This window comes from Glycine max, chromosome 19 (assembly GCF_000004515.6).
Source record: "Glycine max cultivar Williams 82 chromosome 19, Glycine_max_v4.0, whole genome shotgun sequence".
Taxonomy (NCBI): Eukaryota; Viridiplantae; Streptophyta; class Magnoliopsida; order Fabales; family Fabaceae; genus Glycine; species Glycine max.
Window position 1 is genome coordinate 43,818,051 of NC_038255.2, and position 15,387 is coordinate 43,833,437.

Below are 15,387 nucleotides of genomic sequence, written 5' to 3' on the forward strand. Positions count from 1 at the left end.
GAGCACTTCCCGTTGGCACCATAAATGCATAATGCCTCCAAGTAAAACACATGAACCTCAGGTTAAAACAACTAAATAACTTAATAGTATTTTAAGTTGGAGAAAGCTGTTCCCAGTAACAAATCTCACATGTTGAATATAACACTCATTGATCGGATGGTGAATAAAGCACGGTCCAAAACGGACCACCTAGCTACATGGTCCACCCAGGGTAATATTTACTTATTTAGCAAGTATGACTTGATTTGATCATAACTCGTTACCATCCCAGCTATTAACAAGTTGACACAGCTAATACATGTGCTATTAGTTCCCGTCTTTATATGCTTCTGAGTCTAGATCTAGATTTCCTTATTTTGGTGGTCAAGTACTTGTTCAGATTTTAGCAGCAGCACCACCATTTATCATCAAACAACAATCTATTCAAAACACAAATCCAACGATACAGAGGTTATCAACAAAAAACACCACTTAGAGATTCCTCATTAGAATTATCACTGGAAAGCCAGAAGCCTAGACATGACCTCGTCTACCAAAACTTGTCCCACCCACATCAACCAAACAACTTTCACCATACAACCCAATGTCTTTTTCTTTTTATTTTTCCACCAAATAAGCCAACAGCAAAATATCGCTTATTTATGTACATTCAAGGAAATAGGAAAAGACATTCAGAGTATTTCACTCATAGTGCTTCTGCAACCGAGTAGTGCACTTCAGTAACTGATTTTTTCAGGAAGCTAGTTCCACAGTATGAATCCTGGCTTCGAACTTCAAGAGCATCTAATTCAGTAGAAGCTCCAAGCACTTTATCACAAGAATCCATTGACTTGTAGCACAAACCAGAAGTCCCACCTAGCTTGCGAACCTGCTTATCTTTGTTGCTGCCCCCTCGAGATGAATTTCCCTTTTGACCCTTCTTTCCATTCTTCTTTTCAGGCTTCTTCTTCCTGGATTTCTGCTGCTTCTTGTTGCTTCTAACAGTGTGTGATAATAATGTAGGTATAGGATCATACACATCAGAGGCCCATTTCACATTCAATTTCACCTGTGATCCCCCATGTTTCTCACGGCTACCTTTCATGGCAGATATAAGCTTCAGAGGAGCCTGTGGTATAAAATACAGAAAAAAAAATGGAAGCCATTAATGAAGAAATGTTAGATGCTAAGAATAATGTAGATATCAGTCCATAGCCAAAAACTATACTTCACAAAATATGATTCTATCACCTGTCTTCAATGCATATATAGTAATGTGAATTTTCTAATCCCTTCAAGCCTCACTTCTATTGAGAGGAGCCAAATAGAAAGGGAAATGTTACAGAGACAAAGTTGTAACATACTAACCTTACAAGATATACTTATCCCATTGTCAATAGAGACTCAAAAACCTAACCAAAAACATAAGACAGAATACGAAATATAACTAAAATCATGATACTCTCAAAACAAAGTATTAACAGCATTGAATTCATATCTAACTTCTGATGGACATTGACATGAGCATGAAAATACAAAAAATTTGAAGTGTCAATATATATTTTGAGGTTTTGTTACTTCTCTTCGGGTAGGAAATATAGAAATTGTAGAGAAACTAAAGTTTTGTAAATAAATAACAGCAATAAATCCAAAAAGGCAGACCAAAATTTTCATTGCCCAAAAAATTAGAGAAGGGGGGGGGGGCGGGGCGGGGCTGGGGGCAGAGTGTATTCATAAACAAAACATTGGTTAAATGCTTAAATATAATTTTCAATATGATACAAAACTAGAAACACTTGAGTGCAACCCTTCACCAGTAAGGTTGCTGCCTTGTCAATGTGACCTAGGTCACGATTTTGCTGAAAAAATGGCTCTTCGCTTACCAGGGTTACTGCATATGTGATACATAGGTGGGAGGCTCAAGAACCAAATCACCCTTTACATAACTAGAAAATGTTTGCTTAAATGCAGAATATACCAACAAACCAACGCCCCAAAGGAAGCATGGAAGCAATTGTTGACGTAAGACACAGGAATAAAGAAAACACAAGTCAAATAATCCTTTCTAAATTTTTCAGTATTTCCTCATTGAGCAAAAGCATGCATTGCTTACAAACGATACCTTCAAACATTACTAACAGTCTAGTAATATAAATCTGATAACTTACAGGCGGAGATACTGAGAGTGAGTAAGTTTGATGAGCAGAATGCTCATTGAGTGGTCCTGTGACTGAAGTATCAGCCTCCTTATCAGATGGGCTTGAAGGCAACATTGTATTAGGAATTGGAAAAGTTGCAGATTTTTTCAAGCACGTCATATTTATGTTTGTCTCTTGATCTTTCATTGCTTCACATAATTTTTCCTCATTCACATTATAGATATCATTCTCCTCAGAAGCAAGAACAGATTTATGAGCATCTTGAATCTGTAATGACTCATTGAAAGTCCTTCCAAGATTACTTATGAAGTTGTCGTCAAGCACAACATTAGTATTAGAGCATGTGTCCATCAATTGTATCAGGTACTAAGAGGCAACTAAAAAAAACAACACATCAGATCAATGATCAAAACACAATTATCACTAGTCTGCATAATAAGTATTAAAAATTTAAACAGATTCCACAGATATGTTTCATTATTAGTCTATGTACATTGGGGACCAGAATTAAAATAAAAAAGCCATCAAAAAGGTTTTAAAATGATGACAGGCGATGAACCAATAAATACTAGCAGATAAGAGCCAATAGTCCCCTACTGATGTTCTCTAGTAAGACGGCAACATGATTAGTGTCTATCAAATGTTTCAAAAATATATAACATTATTTTAGAGAAGATAGGAAATAGTGTTTAATTTTGATACACATCAATATAAAAATCAATCAATTAGAAATTATATGACTTTTAAAATTATTATTACAAAAGTCATTAAATTTCAACTATATGACAATCTAGGATTTGATTACAGTATATAAAAATCATTTCACTGTAAATATAAGGGCAATCAAAGATATCAATTAAAAAAATCGTTAACTCAGAATCAAAATGCAAAAATATGCAAACAGAATGTTCCATTTTGGCAAAACAAACATTTTATCCAACTTCTGTTTGGCCAATACATCTCTTATTAAAACATACCCCGTTCCAGGAGCAGGATACCCATTTTATAGCAAGGATCTATTAACGTAATATAGACATGTAATCACATCACTTCTAATAAAAAAAAGTGCTGCGAGGATGCAAAATACCAAGAATCAAATGTTCATTTTTTTTCCTTATAAGTAAAATTTAATAAAAAGAGAAAGGACCAACAAGGTAAACTTTGTACCCCGAAGATAGTCAGTTCAAGAAGATTTGAGGTGATATAGACAGTACCACAATTCAGAAGAAAATTACCACAACACATAATAAACAAATAAATTATTAATTACCAAAATTAAATATAACCAACTCATAATCGCATTGTCCTTGGCTAAATGACCACGCTATGAGTCAGATCAGATAACACTAGCATGCTTTTGAAGACAAAAAACTAATTCAGACATAGTTATCAACTATGAACATGTTTTATTTACATATATAACAAAGGAAAAGCTCGTTAAATTCAAACACGGCATCAATCACTTCATACATTACTAACACAAGTCGGAAAGCATATGACACCTAAGCTTGAAAGTTTAACAAGATTACACAGAAATACCTTATAAAACGACGTTTGGAGCTGCAACTACAACACTATCAAAACAGGAGCTGAAAATAGCAAGTAATCACGGGAAAAAAACAACAATATCAATCCCTCGATCCCGATCCGTTGCCGAATATATCACACCTCGTTCAGAGCAGAACCAACAACGACCAAGAGAGAGAGAGGGTGGAAGAAAACGAAAGACCTAGTGTTAACTAAGATTACCACGCCGATCACTTTTTTCAAGATTTTTCAGACGATGAAAGGAAGATTCACCATGGAAAACGGTCAGAGAAGGAACTAGACGGAGATCAGCAGGCACCGAAGGCATTATTCTATGCTCTTCGAAACCCCCCCTACGACTCACACGCCCAACAAAACGAAACCTAAACACAACCACCGCGCTCAATTCAACACCGAAAACCAAATCAGAAAGACCTAAAATGAAAATGATTAGATCATATTCGGATTCAGATTTAACTTTAACCCATAGAGAGGATCGATCTATCTATCAATCTCGCTTCGAGTAACAAAAATAGGAGGAGGAATAGGAGATCGGAGAAAAAAAATGTGTCGGGCGAAGAACGAAACTGGATTAGGTTGTTGTTTTTGTTGGGATAGAGGAGAAAAAATGGATTTATAGGAAGAGAATCTAGAATGTCAAGGAACATGGTGTATTGTCTGTAAACGAGACCGAATCTCCGACGTACACGTTTCAATCATCGTAATGATCGTAGATATTTTTTACCTTCTCACCACTATCAATGGCAGCCCATTTGCTTACGTTGAGGCCCACTAACATACATGGGCCCGTGTATATTATTATAACGAAATCCTGAAAGGAACGTCTCATCTAATCTTGTTCTTAACTACTCTGCGGTTATGCACCAAAACAAAAGCTTCTTTTTCTTAGGTAAGGTAGGCTATATAGATCAAAGGGAGCTATAATATTATGTTAAAATTAGATATTTGTATAATTCAATTAGGTTAGATGTGAGTCTTTCTAAATTATTTTACCTGGATTTTTTTCACTCCTTTTGCTATTTTATTATCCCATGCAATCAACTCTCTCTATCAATGTCAAATAACTAAATTAAATTTATATTTTTAGTCCATCAGACGTGGGATAATCCATCTTCTCAAATATCCTCATTTAAGATCAAAGGATGTCTTTGTCAAAATTGTAAAAGAGGTAGCTAAAAACGAAATAAAACAAGTATTTAATGTTTCAAAATAAGAATACTGATATTACACTTCATTTAAACTGTTTTTTCACACATTCTATAACTAATTCATTCTCTAAACGTAAACATACTTTGTACAAGTAACCTATCTATTTTGCAAAGTAATTATTTTTTTAAAAAAATAATAAGAAATATGTTATAAATTGTATTGAAAATTATTGATTTTTTCTATATAAAAAAAATTGTTTCACCTATAGAAGCAATTATTTTTTATTTGAACAATTTTTATATGTTTGTGTTTTTATTTATTACTTTATTCCTTGTGTTTTAAAATGATTAACTCAAAGAAATTTTTAAAAATATAATTGAATAAATAAGTATTTAATGCTAAATTAACTCAATCCCTTTTTATGTGTTCTCTTACTTAGGACCCGCATGATTCAGATTAATCTGGATATTTTGCAATATCAGGAAAAAAAATCAAAAGTTATGATCTTTATTTTATTTTCGTTTGAATATATTTTTAATAACTTAGGTAGTGTTTGTTTCATGGATTAAAAGTTGATTAAAAAAATATTACATATTTATGTTTGTTACAAGCTTTAAAAAATTGTTCCCAGAATATTATTAATTTCCAAGAATGTTATAAATTTTTACCGTAAGTTTCTACACTTTTATTTTATGAAAAAGGATGAGAATGTGTTATTCCTATGAGAAAAATAAAGTTATTTTCCTAACATACTAATAACTTTCTTTTTATTTAAATTTTTTTGAATTTCAAAAGATTCTCAAGAAAATTAACCAAAAACATTTTTAAATATACTATAAATATCATTACTAGTCATACTATTCTTTCTGAAAATATAACATGATCTTTGAAACAAACACCCCCTTAAGGTTGAGGGTTATGTTGTTAGTTTTCCAGGTATACCCCAGCCAGAAATTAAGCTGAGGGTTATGTTATATGGCCCTGTTACCTAAGATTAAAAAAAACAAAACAAAAATGGCATTGACGATGGTTTAAAACGAATGACATCCGATAATTTATCATCATCTTTTCCAAACTAACAATCTATAGGAAAGAGTGACATCCTATAGAAATTATCCGCATACAGTAAATGCTATTCTTTTTTGAGAGCATCTTATACTATTTAAATGAACCTATCACTTGCCAAGCCTCTGAAAAATCCTTAGTCGCATTAAAATGAACCTATCACTTGCATGCACATATATAATCGGAATCTGGAATCTGACAAACTGTACCAAGCTGTATAAGCAAAAATGCTCATGTAAGGCTAGCTCTCTTCTATGATCCTATAGACATTACTATAGTAGTATTTAGTCGTCTGAACCGAAATTGACACCTCCAAATTGGGGGTACCGCGGGAAGATGCAGAGTATAGAGCCAAAAATTCAAACCGGGAAAAAAAAAAAGGGCATACAAGACTGTTACCACCCATCTAAAAAATAAATAAATTAACCAACCAAATTCCTAAAAAGAGGGAAGACGTGTGACATATACCAACAATAAACTGGTTATAAATAAAAAGCATTCACATTTTAATTCCAACTCTTCACAACAGAACTGTGGCAACAATAACCTGCACAACGAGATTCAGAATAAACACTAACTCATGATCAACTAGATTCAGAATAAACACCAACTAGTATACATGATAGCAATGCACAAATCATATATGCTATGATTATTATGAAACACTGATAGTTGAATAGATGATGTGTTCTTTCTCGATGTAAAAATATATTCTGATTTTCCACTACTGCATATAGATTTTTCATAACTTTACCCTGAAAAATCACATACCACCCGATCCTCCAAAAACAAAAAGAACAAGCACCAACAACGGTCAAGCCAAAAATTGGTAATTTTCACAAACGAGCAAGTAGACGTAATCCCTTAGGCACAAAGAATAAGGATAATTAAGACACATTATGCAAGTTCCTGAGAGCAGACATTATCACTTTCACATACTTGATAAACTAACATAAATATACACCTCGCTATTCCAAACACCCCCATTCATAAACAGGCAAATAAATCATAAACAAGCACTTCTGTTAGCAAACACTACATACAAAAACCAGCATTTCACTGAATGTCGAATTTCAACTAAAAGGACCAATCAATCTCCCGAGAGAAACCCCACAATGATCATCTGTATCACAGAGAAAAATGCACAAAGTGAATATAAAAGGTCGGAACCAATTTGGTTATTTCCGCAACCACAAAACCGAACAAAGACGCAATCGTATAAACGCAAGTTAACAAAACGGCAATTATATTATTTAAAAATAAAAGGCTTTAATTTTACATCTACATACTCAAAGAAATAAAAAGGAAAAGAAACCCTAATTAAATCGGGCTAACAGAAAACCCTGACATAAACACACGAAACCAATCAAGAGCTGGTGAATTTGGTGACGGCCTTGGTGCCTTCAGAAACGGCATGCTTGGCCAACTCCCCAGGGAGGACCAAACGCACCGCCGTTTGGATCTCCCTGGAAGTAATGGTGGGCTTCTTGTTGTACCTAGCGAGACGCGATGACTCCTGGGCGAGCTTCTCGAAGATGTCGTTTATGAAACTGTTCATGATCCCCATAGCCTTGCTGGAGATCCCGATGTCGGGGTGCACTTGCTTCAACACCTTGAAGATGTAGATCTTGTAGGTCTCAACGCTCTTCTTTGTTCTCTTCTTCTTCTTCTCGCTTCCTCCTTCCTTCGATATCTTCTTCTCCGCCTTCGGCTTCTTCTCCGCTGGGGCCTTCTCTGCCGGCTTCTTCTCCGCGGGCTTCTTCTCTGCCTTTGCGGGAGCCATTGGTAGGTTTTTTTTATGAGGGGAGAAAAGTCAATTAAAATTTCAGAGAACGAGTGAAAGATGTGGGAGGGAACCGCAGAAAGTGTGTGTATATATAGGGAAGAGAGAAAGGTTTTGATTGGAGGGGGATGGGTCACACGGATCGGTGACGTGTCGCGTTTGATTTCGTTGTTGGGGTGGTTTTGTTAACGGTTGAGATTGCGCCTTATTTTTTCTGCGCCGAATGGATTGCTGGGGATTCGGGAGCTTCCTCGTTCCGTCTTTTGCTATTCGCGTGGGCTCATAAGTTCATTTGCTTGGTTGGGGTTTGGCCCAGTTATGTGACATGTTTGTTATTCACATTATTTTTTATCTTTGCACTTTCTGTTTTTGTTTATTTCAATTCTTAACAGAAGCTAGTTTTTACTGTGTAATATACATACACAACGAAAACTAATTTATTTTTTCTGTATATTAAATTAAATATGCAATGGAAACTAGTTTTACTTTGTATTTCATCTAAAATATGCAATAAAAATCAGTTTTCTAGTTTGTAGTTAATGAGTCGAATAACTTGTTAAATAAAACATTAATTAATTTAGCTCATTTTACCATTTTTATTTGTTTAAAAGTATTGATAGTTGAATAATTTGAGAAATAAAAATGACACATAGTATGAGACAAATAAAAATCAAAATAAGTCAACGTATAATAGAAAATAAGTGAACATGAGATACAAAATAATACAATCAAGTGAAATAATAACACCAAAACATCATTGATGGGTCTTCCTCCTCTGATGTGTATCTCGCTATAATGCCTGACTGTGTGAATGTTAATGAGTATTGCCTGCGGGTATAAGCATCAATGTCCTAAGTAACCATCCTCAAATCAAGCATGAACTTATGTTTCTATGCAACAATCTCAAATAAAGTTTACAAAGAGGAATATAAGTAAGTTCTATGATGATTTTATTGTCACTCAATACACAAGGGAGATATATATACTTACACAAGAATCTCAAAAACTCACTTTAATTGGTTGCCTTTAGGGAGCTGCATAACTACTCGAGTTTTTCAACATCTCTTGAGTGTTTTCTTGATTTACTAGCTTTATAACTTTTTTTCTCTTTTTTTAGTTATATTTGATTATAAGATTAAGAAAAAATTTAGACAAATAAAATGATTAAATGTTTTTTTATAAAAGATTGACAAGCCAACCTAACGCAACTTGCAACCCAATAAAAAAAAAAAAGTGGGGCTAGGATTTTCAATTGAATACAAAAATAGCTCCAACCTGCTCCAAAATGGTTTTCAACATGTTGAATGCAGGTTTGGGTTAACCCATTGGCACCCTTACTGAAAAATGTGATAGAACCATTCAAAGTATCCATGCACATACATTAACAAATAACCTAAAGTAAAACCGTTCCTCTAGTCTAATCTTCAAGAATTTGATGGAAATATTGAATAAACCTCACATTACATTTCCAGATAGTAGGTATATACTCTTTAATGATCGCCAATGACCAAATTATTGTAATAGTTAGAATAGATCCAAGGATAAAACAATTAAGGCAAAATTATATTTCTAATTGTGGATTGGGAGACCAACATTACGTGATTTGATTAAATACGAGGACAAAATTCATGAATAATTTGACCAGGGGACAAAATCCGAAATTAGAGATAAAATGGAGAACCAAATTTATAATTTTACCAACAATTAAAGCTTGAAATTTAAATCTACCAAAAAATCACTTTTTATTAGTATTTTTAAAGTAAAAAAAAAAAATCTCACATGTCAACTAAAAGACCTCACTTATAACTTTTTTCTTATTTTCTGTTAGATCGACCTTGTGTAGCACCCTTTTTAGGTGGATGACAAGGGTCTGAAATGAGGATTTCAAATTAATACAAGATGTGTTGGAAGGCTTGCAACTCCTTATGCAACTATTAGGGTGTCAATATGACCTTCTTTGGTTGTAGCACATCTAACGTGGACTGCAAGAGGAACACAGCAATAAAGTCTCTCAACCAAATCCATTTACCAAAATATTAACTTTAAAGAAAGATTTTAACAATGAGACTAAAATGACTAACAAATTACACATTTATGACCTAAATAATATTTTGATACTTTAATGGACTAAAGTAACAATTCACCCATTTCAGTCTAGAGAAAATACACTCCTACAGGTCTTTATACGAATTTTCCAATTTTTGTAGACTTGCTGGTTAACATTTATTGAAAACTACAAAATTAACCGGGAAAATCATTAAATATGATCGAAGACTAATATGATTTTCAATAATTTCACCCTATAAGAGAATGTGTATTAAAAAAATGTGTTAATGAGCATTTCTCTGCCAAGTAAATAAGCAACTCATTTCTACCCACAAACAAACCATCTACCATCAAAACAGCTAGTTTTAATGCAAAAGGGAAAACTAAAAAATTGCTATAAGATTAAAAAGCTGAGCAAAGAGAATGTACTATTGAAGAAATCTATGTCTCACATCCTTTACAGTATGTAATTTAAAGCTCAAACAAATTCCTCGATGCGGGCTTATGAGATTTAAACTGTGAAAAGCAGGGGAAATAAATCTTTGCTGAACACGGGAAATGAGATGTTGGCTATAACCTCTGCTCGCAACACTTTGAACTTGAATTTCCAATGAAGAATCATTTCTTATCTAGTACCTGTCAGGCTGTCACAGCAGGGGAAAACATGAGACAAGTCAAACGGGTAATAAAAAATTAAAAATGATAAAAAGTTTCCACAGTTGCATTCAGGGAAAACTGTAAAAAATGATGTCGCTTTAATAAAGCACAACATAACACTACGAAAAATCACATAAAGGAATGTCAAAAGGGTATTGTGATGCAGAATTATTTAAAACAGCCATCTCAACAAAGATACAGTCGCATCAACAACAACTTACATCAATTTCAAAACTCTTGGGAAGACACTATTATAATTGAAATAAGGAAGGTCAAAATCAACTTTGGGTGAAACCAGAAGGACCAACACTATAATCCAGGCATTGGTTAAATCATCTCCTATGTTCACTGAAACAATTAGCAATTTTGCTCCCAGCAGACACCATCTAAAAGACTAAAATTTGCCATTTGCAGTGCATATTTGGATTCACGTTGAGATACCAGCTAATGTGCTAAAGTAATTTTTAGGTGATTATTCATGTGTTTGGTTTCACGTTGAGGACTATTGAGTCCGAGTCCAAAATTAATTTTGAGTTCAAACAATTTTAACTAGCTTTTGCGCTGGATAATAAACTTTATACTTACTAGTAACTTCGTTTTAAAATAAAATAAAAAATCAAACATAAATCACACTATTTCAAAATCAAATTTAACCAAAATCAATCTCATTTAAAATCCATTTTATAAACCCTCATTGAGATACACACTCCATTCAAAATCAATTTTAGAACCGCTCAGTCAAACACACACCCATTATGCATATGAAATCAGGGAGAGAAAAAACCTAACCAACATTTCAGATTGACATAGAAAAACCTTGTGCCAGGAGTACTTTTATGAATGTGTGGCTCGCTTATACCCCATTCAAGCAATCAATCGCCCCATTAACAAGGTTTGCCATAAAAAAAATGAACAACCTATTTGCATAATATTTGAATAATCTGCGTCACCCGATTGAAAAAGGAGAAGCATAAAAAAAAAGGATTGTGGTGACAAAAACAAACCTTGGAGAAGCAGCGTTGATGTTCCTGTGAAGAATGCGAGCATCCGCGGAATCCTTGCTATCAATCAACTCCCTCAAACCCTGATTTTCCAGTTTTTCCTCCTCTTCTTCTTCCTCTTTCTCAACATCAGCCCTAGCATCGGCAACAGCAGCAACAGAAAAAGGTCTAGCCTTAAACCACTGAAAGTAATTACCGTATATATACTCAGGATTGTACCCAAATTCCTCATCAAAAGCCATGATGTGGCCATGCCACTCCCACACGCGATACCCAGAACCCTCTTCGTCTTGAAACCCCACGCATATGTGGTGGTCGCGAACCGACACGGCCTGCCCCGAATTGGGCATGAGAACAGACTCTCCGTTTCCGCTGAGGATGATCTTGATGACTTCCCTTTCTAGCTTGGCCTCCTCTCTCGCGAGCTCCGACTGTCCCTCGAAGGTTTCCTCGCCCTCGTTGTCGTCGTCGTCGTCGCCGAGATCGGTTAATAGGAAGTCCTCGAGGGACTGTGTGACCAAGGGGTTGTTTATCGGAGCTCGCAGCTGGAGCCTGCCCATCATGGTTTGGAGGAGGAGGTTGTCGAGGTTCGAGTTGGAACCGTTCGGGAATGCACTCATGGTGTTTGAGAAAGGTTCTCACTGAATGAAATGAAATGACAGGGTTTTAGAATGAAAGGATTTATGGGTGGGTTATTTATACACACACGCCACCGCTGGGATATTTGTGCGACTGCTTAGCCACTTTACGGGAAACGAATCGGGGCAAAACGGGCTTGGTTCCATGTTTAACCCATTTTGTTAGCCCGACTGAAAGAGAGTTGTTAACCCAACATCTCTTGGAGAGTGATGACTTTTTTGTATTTATTGTTATTTTTAGAAATTAATAGATAATCTTGTTCTTTAAACATATGATCATGGATTCGAGTCCTGACTTATGTTATCATGCGTATGAAAAAATATTTATTGAGAGATGAATCTTAATATTTTGATGGATTAATTTTTGACTTGTGGGTGAGGGATACGTTAATTAAAAAAATGAAGAAATTAAATTTAAGTATAAGAGAATTTATAACAATTCATACACTTTACTTAATGGACTGAATTAAATCTCCTTAATAGAGTCATACCTTTTTAGACATAAAAGATGTGAATGTGGTGAAAATATTTCAAAAAAACAAAAATAAATAAATTTATTACAATAAAATAATATTTAATTTAGTATTTATAATCTCTACTTTTTTTTAGGAAACAAACTTATTTCATCTCATTCAAAATTGTAGCATAAATACACATGAGAATACGTTCAAAACACATGGTGTGGAACCTAGAAGCCTTGTTAAGGGAGTGGGCAACTTGCTTTGCTTGCCTCTTTACTAAACTCACCCTTGAATTTGGAAAATTATTCAAAAGAGATTGACAATTAGCAAACATGCTATGAAATTCTAAAACTTCTCTTGAGTTGGATGATAAACCATCAACAACAGGTTTACAATCCACCTTAAGAATAAGATGTTGAAGTTCCATTTGATTACTCCTAAGGATTGCTTGCAATAATGCTCAAGCCTTTTCCTTCTTCATGCCTGGAATTCCTTGAGTTGTTATGGATTTAGCCTTAAGAAAACTACCTTTGTCATCTCTAAGAACCATACCTGCACCATAAATTCCTTGATCTTTAAAGATGGTTGCATCAACATTTATCTTAACCACATTGGATGGTGGCCTTTTCCAAATCTGGTCTCTGTTGCATTGGTTTGTAGTGTGTCGAGAGAAAGTTGTTGAATTATATTAAGCTCTTGATCATTCACAGAGGAATTGCATAGCTTATGTTGTTGAAATTGTTGGAGGAGTATTCATTCCTTCCCAAACTCACTCATTCTGTTTATTCCAAATGCACCATATGGTGATGGCAAAAATGCGTCTAGTTTCCATGGAAAGAGAATCCAGTAAAGAAAATATCAAGTCCACTATAGATTCTTATCTTTGCATTTGAAGGTTTATGTTGTCCCATAGACCAATAGCCTCGCAAACACTTCAAGCCTAAAAGTAATAAAACAAAACATGTCATTCATTCTCCATGTTAGTTTCACAATATTCACACAAGCTCGAGCATTGAACTCCTTTGTGTTGAAGACATGTTCTTGTTGGAAGGCAACCTTGGAGAGTACGCTAAAGGAAATGCTTCACTTTTGGTGGGACTTTAAGGTTTCATAGTGATAACTGTTGTGCATGTATATATTTTGTGATTAATTCATATAAAAATTGTTAGACTTCATCTCTTTTATTGCTTCTTTTTATGTGAATAATTAGAATTTTAACATCATTCAAATTTTTGTTTGGTAGATATCTAATATGGTGAATTTATAGTATTTTGGTGTTATATTTGTTGCATAAACACAGAAAAAAGCTTTGAAGAGAAGTTGAAAATCTGAAAACTCTCACTTAGCGCGTGACTTGTGCTAAGCGTGTCTTCACATATCAGACTTTTCCATATGACTTCTTTGCGCGAGAGTTGCACTTAGCACGAGGTCGCGTAAAATCAAAGCAGATTACACTTATAAAAGAGGAAGAAGGATAGAAAAAACACACACACAATGACACACAAAATATCCATGAAATTAGAGCTTCTCATAGAGAGCAAAGGCTAGGATTCGTGCAGGAACAAGGGAAACCAATCATTATGAGTCATTCCTCCATTCCATCTCCATTATTCTTCTCTCCCTATCAACCCCTTGCAATTGTAAAGCCTCTCATGACAATGAGAAGCTAAATTCCCCCATTGTTGGGAACTTAGCAACCAACCGCTCGTGATGTAATTATTCCTACTATCTATTTAATATCATTTCTATTTCATTGTCTCTTTTTCTGTGCTTAATTTTATTGATTATGGTTTGATCACTCATATTCATGGTATGTTTTAGGATTTAGGCATTGAGAAATGTTTATCTCTTAAGAACTGAAAAAATGACATCTAAATGATTTATATCTAAGGATAGAATGACATTGTTTAGTCTGTTTTATGCATCTTTGTTTATAATGCAATTTAACTAGTTTATTCTCTTAAGGGATTAAGAGAGAAATTAGGTGAATTGAGCTCTTTCATATAAGGGATCATGGTTAGAGTATATGAGTGGACGTAGGTAATAACTGAAATAATATTAAATAGAAAAAAATTATTAACATTACATTGAAAGTATGTTTGGTAGGCTAGGTCCCAACATATCCACATTCTGAATCAATCGTTGCTTCATCACCATAAGTGTTTGCTTTTCTTCCCTTTCACATATTAGATAATTAGTTTAATTTTATGTCAAGTTATTTTATTGTCCTTTTCACAATTATTTAAATTAATTCATTAATTGCATGAAAATTGGATATACATCAATCTAAGTACAAACAAAGTCATTGTGGACTCGACACTCGGACTTTTGTTTTACTTTACTACTTGGAACAATTTGGTGTACTTGTCAATAAGTTAACACATAGAAGATACCAATTGCCTTACACCTTAAGAGCATTGTTGCAAATCATTTTTTTCATAAGAAGGTGATAAGCTATTTTCACAAAGATGTTTTCTGGTGGCATTTTGATTCCAAATAAGATCATTAGCTTGTGTGATCATTGAAGAGATAGAGCAAATGACTTGCACATCAACATCATTAAAAAGTTGTTCGACAATATCCATTTTTCAACAATTTCATTCATGACCAATGATGGAAGTTACATGCAAATTTTCAAAATCCATAGATGGAGGAAATGATATATAAGAATTGTATGAATTAAGTAACCAAGGTTGGATCCAAATGTTGATCTTATTGCCATTGTCAATCCTTCATCTCATGCCTTCCCTAACCAAAGCTTGTGAAGCATGGATGCTATCCCATGTATGACTTGGATTATGCCCCAGGGGGCATTCAAAAAACCACCATTGAGGAAATATTTAGATTTAAATACCTTTGTCAATATAGCATTAGAATTTGTTGTGAGATTTCATCCTTGCT

General features: G+C 34.3%; 3 protein-coding genes across 4 annotated transcripts; all 3 read right to left on the reverse strand.

The window, feature by feature from the left end:
• Positions 1 to 400: 400 nt before the first annotated feature.
• LOC100783136 (uncharacterized) lies at positions 401 to 4,392 on the reverse strand. The gene is made up of 3 exons (XM_003554282.3): positions 3,678 to 4,392; positions 2,148 to 2,515; positions 401 to 1,108 (listed from the first exon to the last, which is right to left on the reverse strand). Exons 2-3 carry the CDS (start codon positions 2,487 to 2,489, stop codon positions 686 to 688), a joined length of 765 nt encoding a protein of 254 aa, XP_003554330.1. The 5' UTR covers positions 2,490 to 2,515; positions 3,678 to 4,392; the 3' UTR covers positions 401 to 685.
• Positions 4,393 to 7,051: 2,659 nt separating this feature from the next.
• On the reverse strand, positions 7,052 to 7,747 carry LOC100500314 (histone superfamily protein). Its single transcript, NM_001249310.3, has one exon. The coding sequence runs from the start codon at positions 7,681 to 7,683 to the stop codon at positions 7,267 to 7,269; it is 417 nt and encodes a 138-aa protein (NP_001236239.1). The 5' UTR covers positions 7,684 to 7,747; the 3' UTR covers positions 7,052 to 7,266.
• Positions 7,748 to 10,140: 2,393 nt separating this feature from the next.
• On the reverse strand, positions 10,141 to 12,218 carry LOC100783670 (uncharacterized). Of its 2 annotated transcripts, none has more exons than XM_003554283.5 (2): positions 11,391 to 12,218; positions 10,141 to 10,373 (listed from the first exon to the last, which is right to left on the reverse strand). In XM_003554283.5, the coding sequence occupies exons 1-2, from the start codon at positions 12,005 to 12,007 to the stop codon at positions 10,355 to 10,357; spliced, it is 636 nt and encodes a 211-aa protein (XP_003554331.1). In that variant the 5' UTR covers positions 12,008 to 12,218; the 3' UTR covers positions 10,141 to 10,354. The 2 variants fall into 2 exon arrangements, with proteins under 2 accessions (XP_003554331.1, XP_014627654.1); XM_014772168.3 differs by lacking the exon at positions 10,141 to 10,373 and adding an exon at positions 10,762 to 11,303 and having other exon boundaries at positions 11,391 to 12,170.
• Positions 12,219 to 15,387: the final 3,169 nt, after the last annotated feature.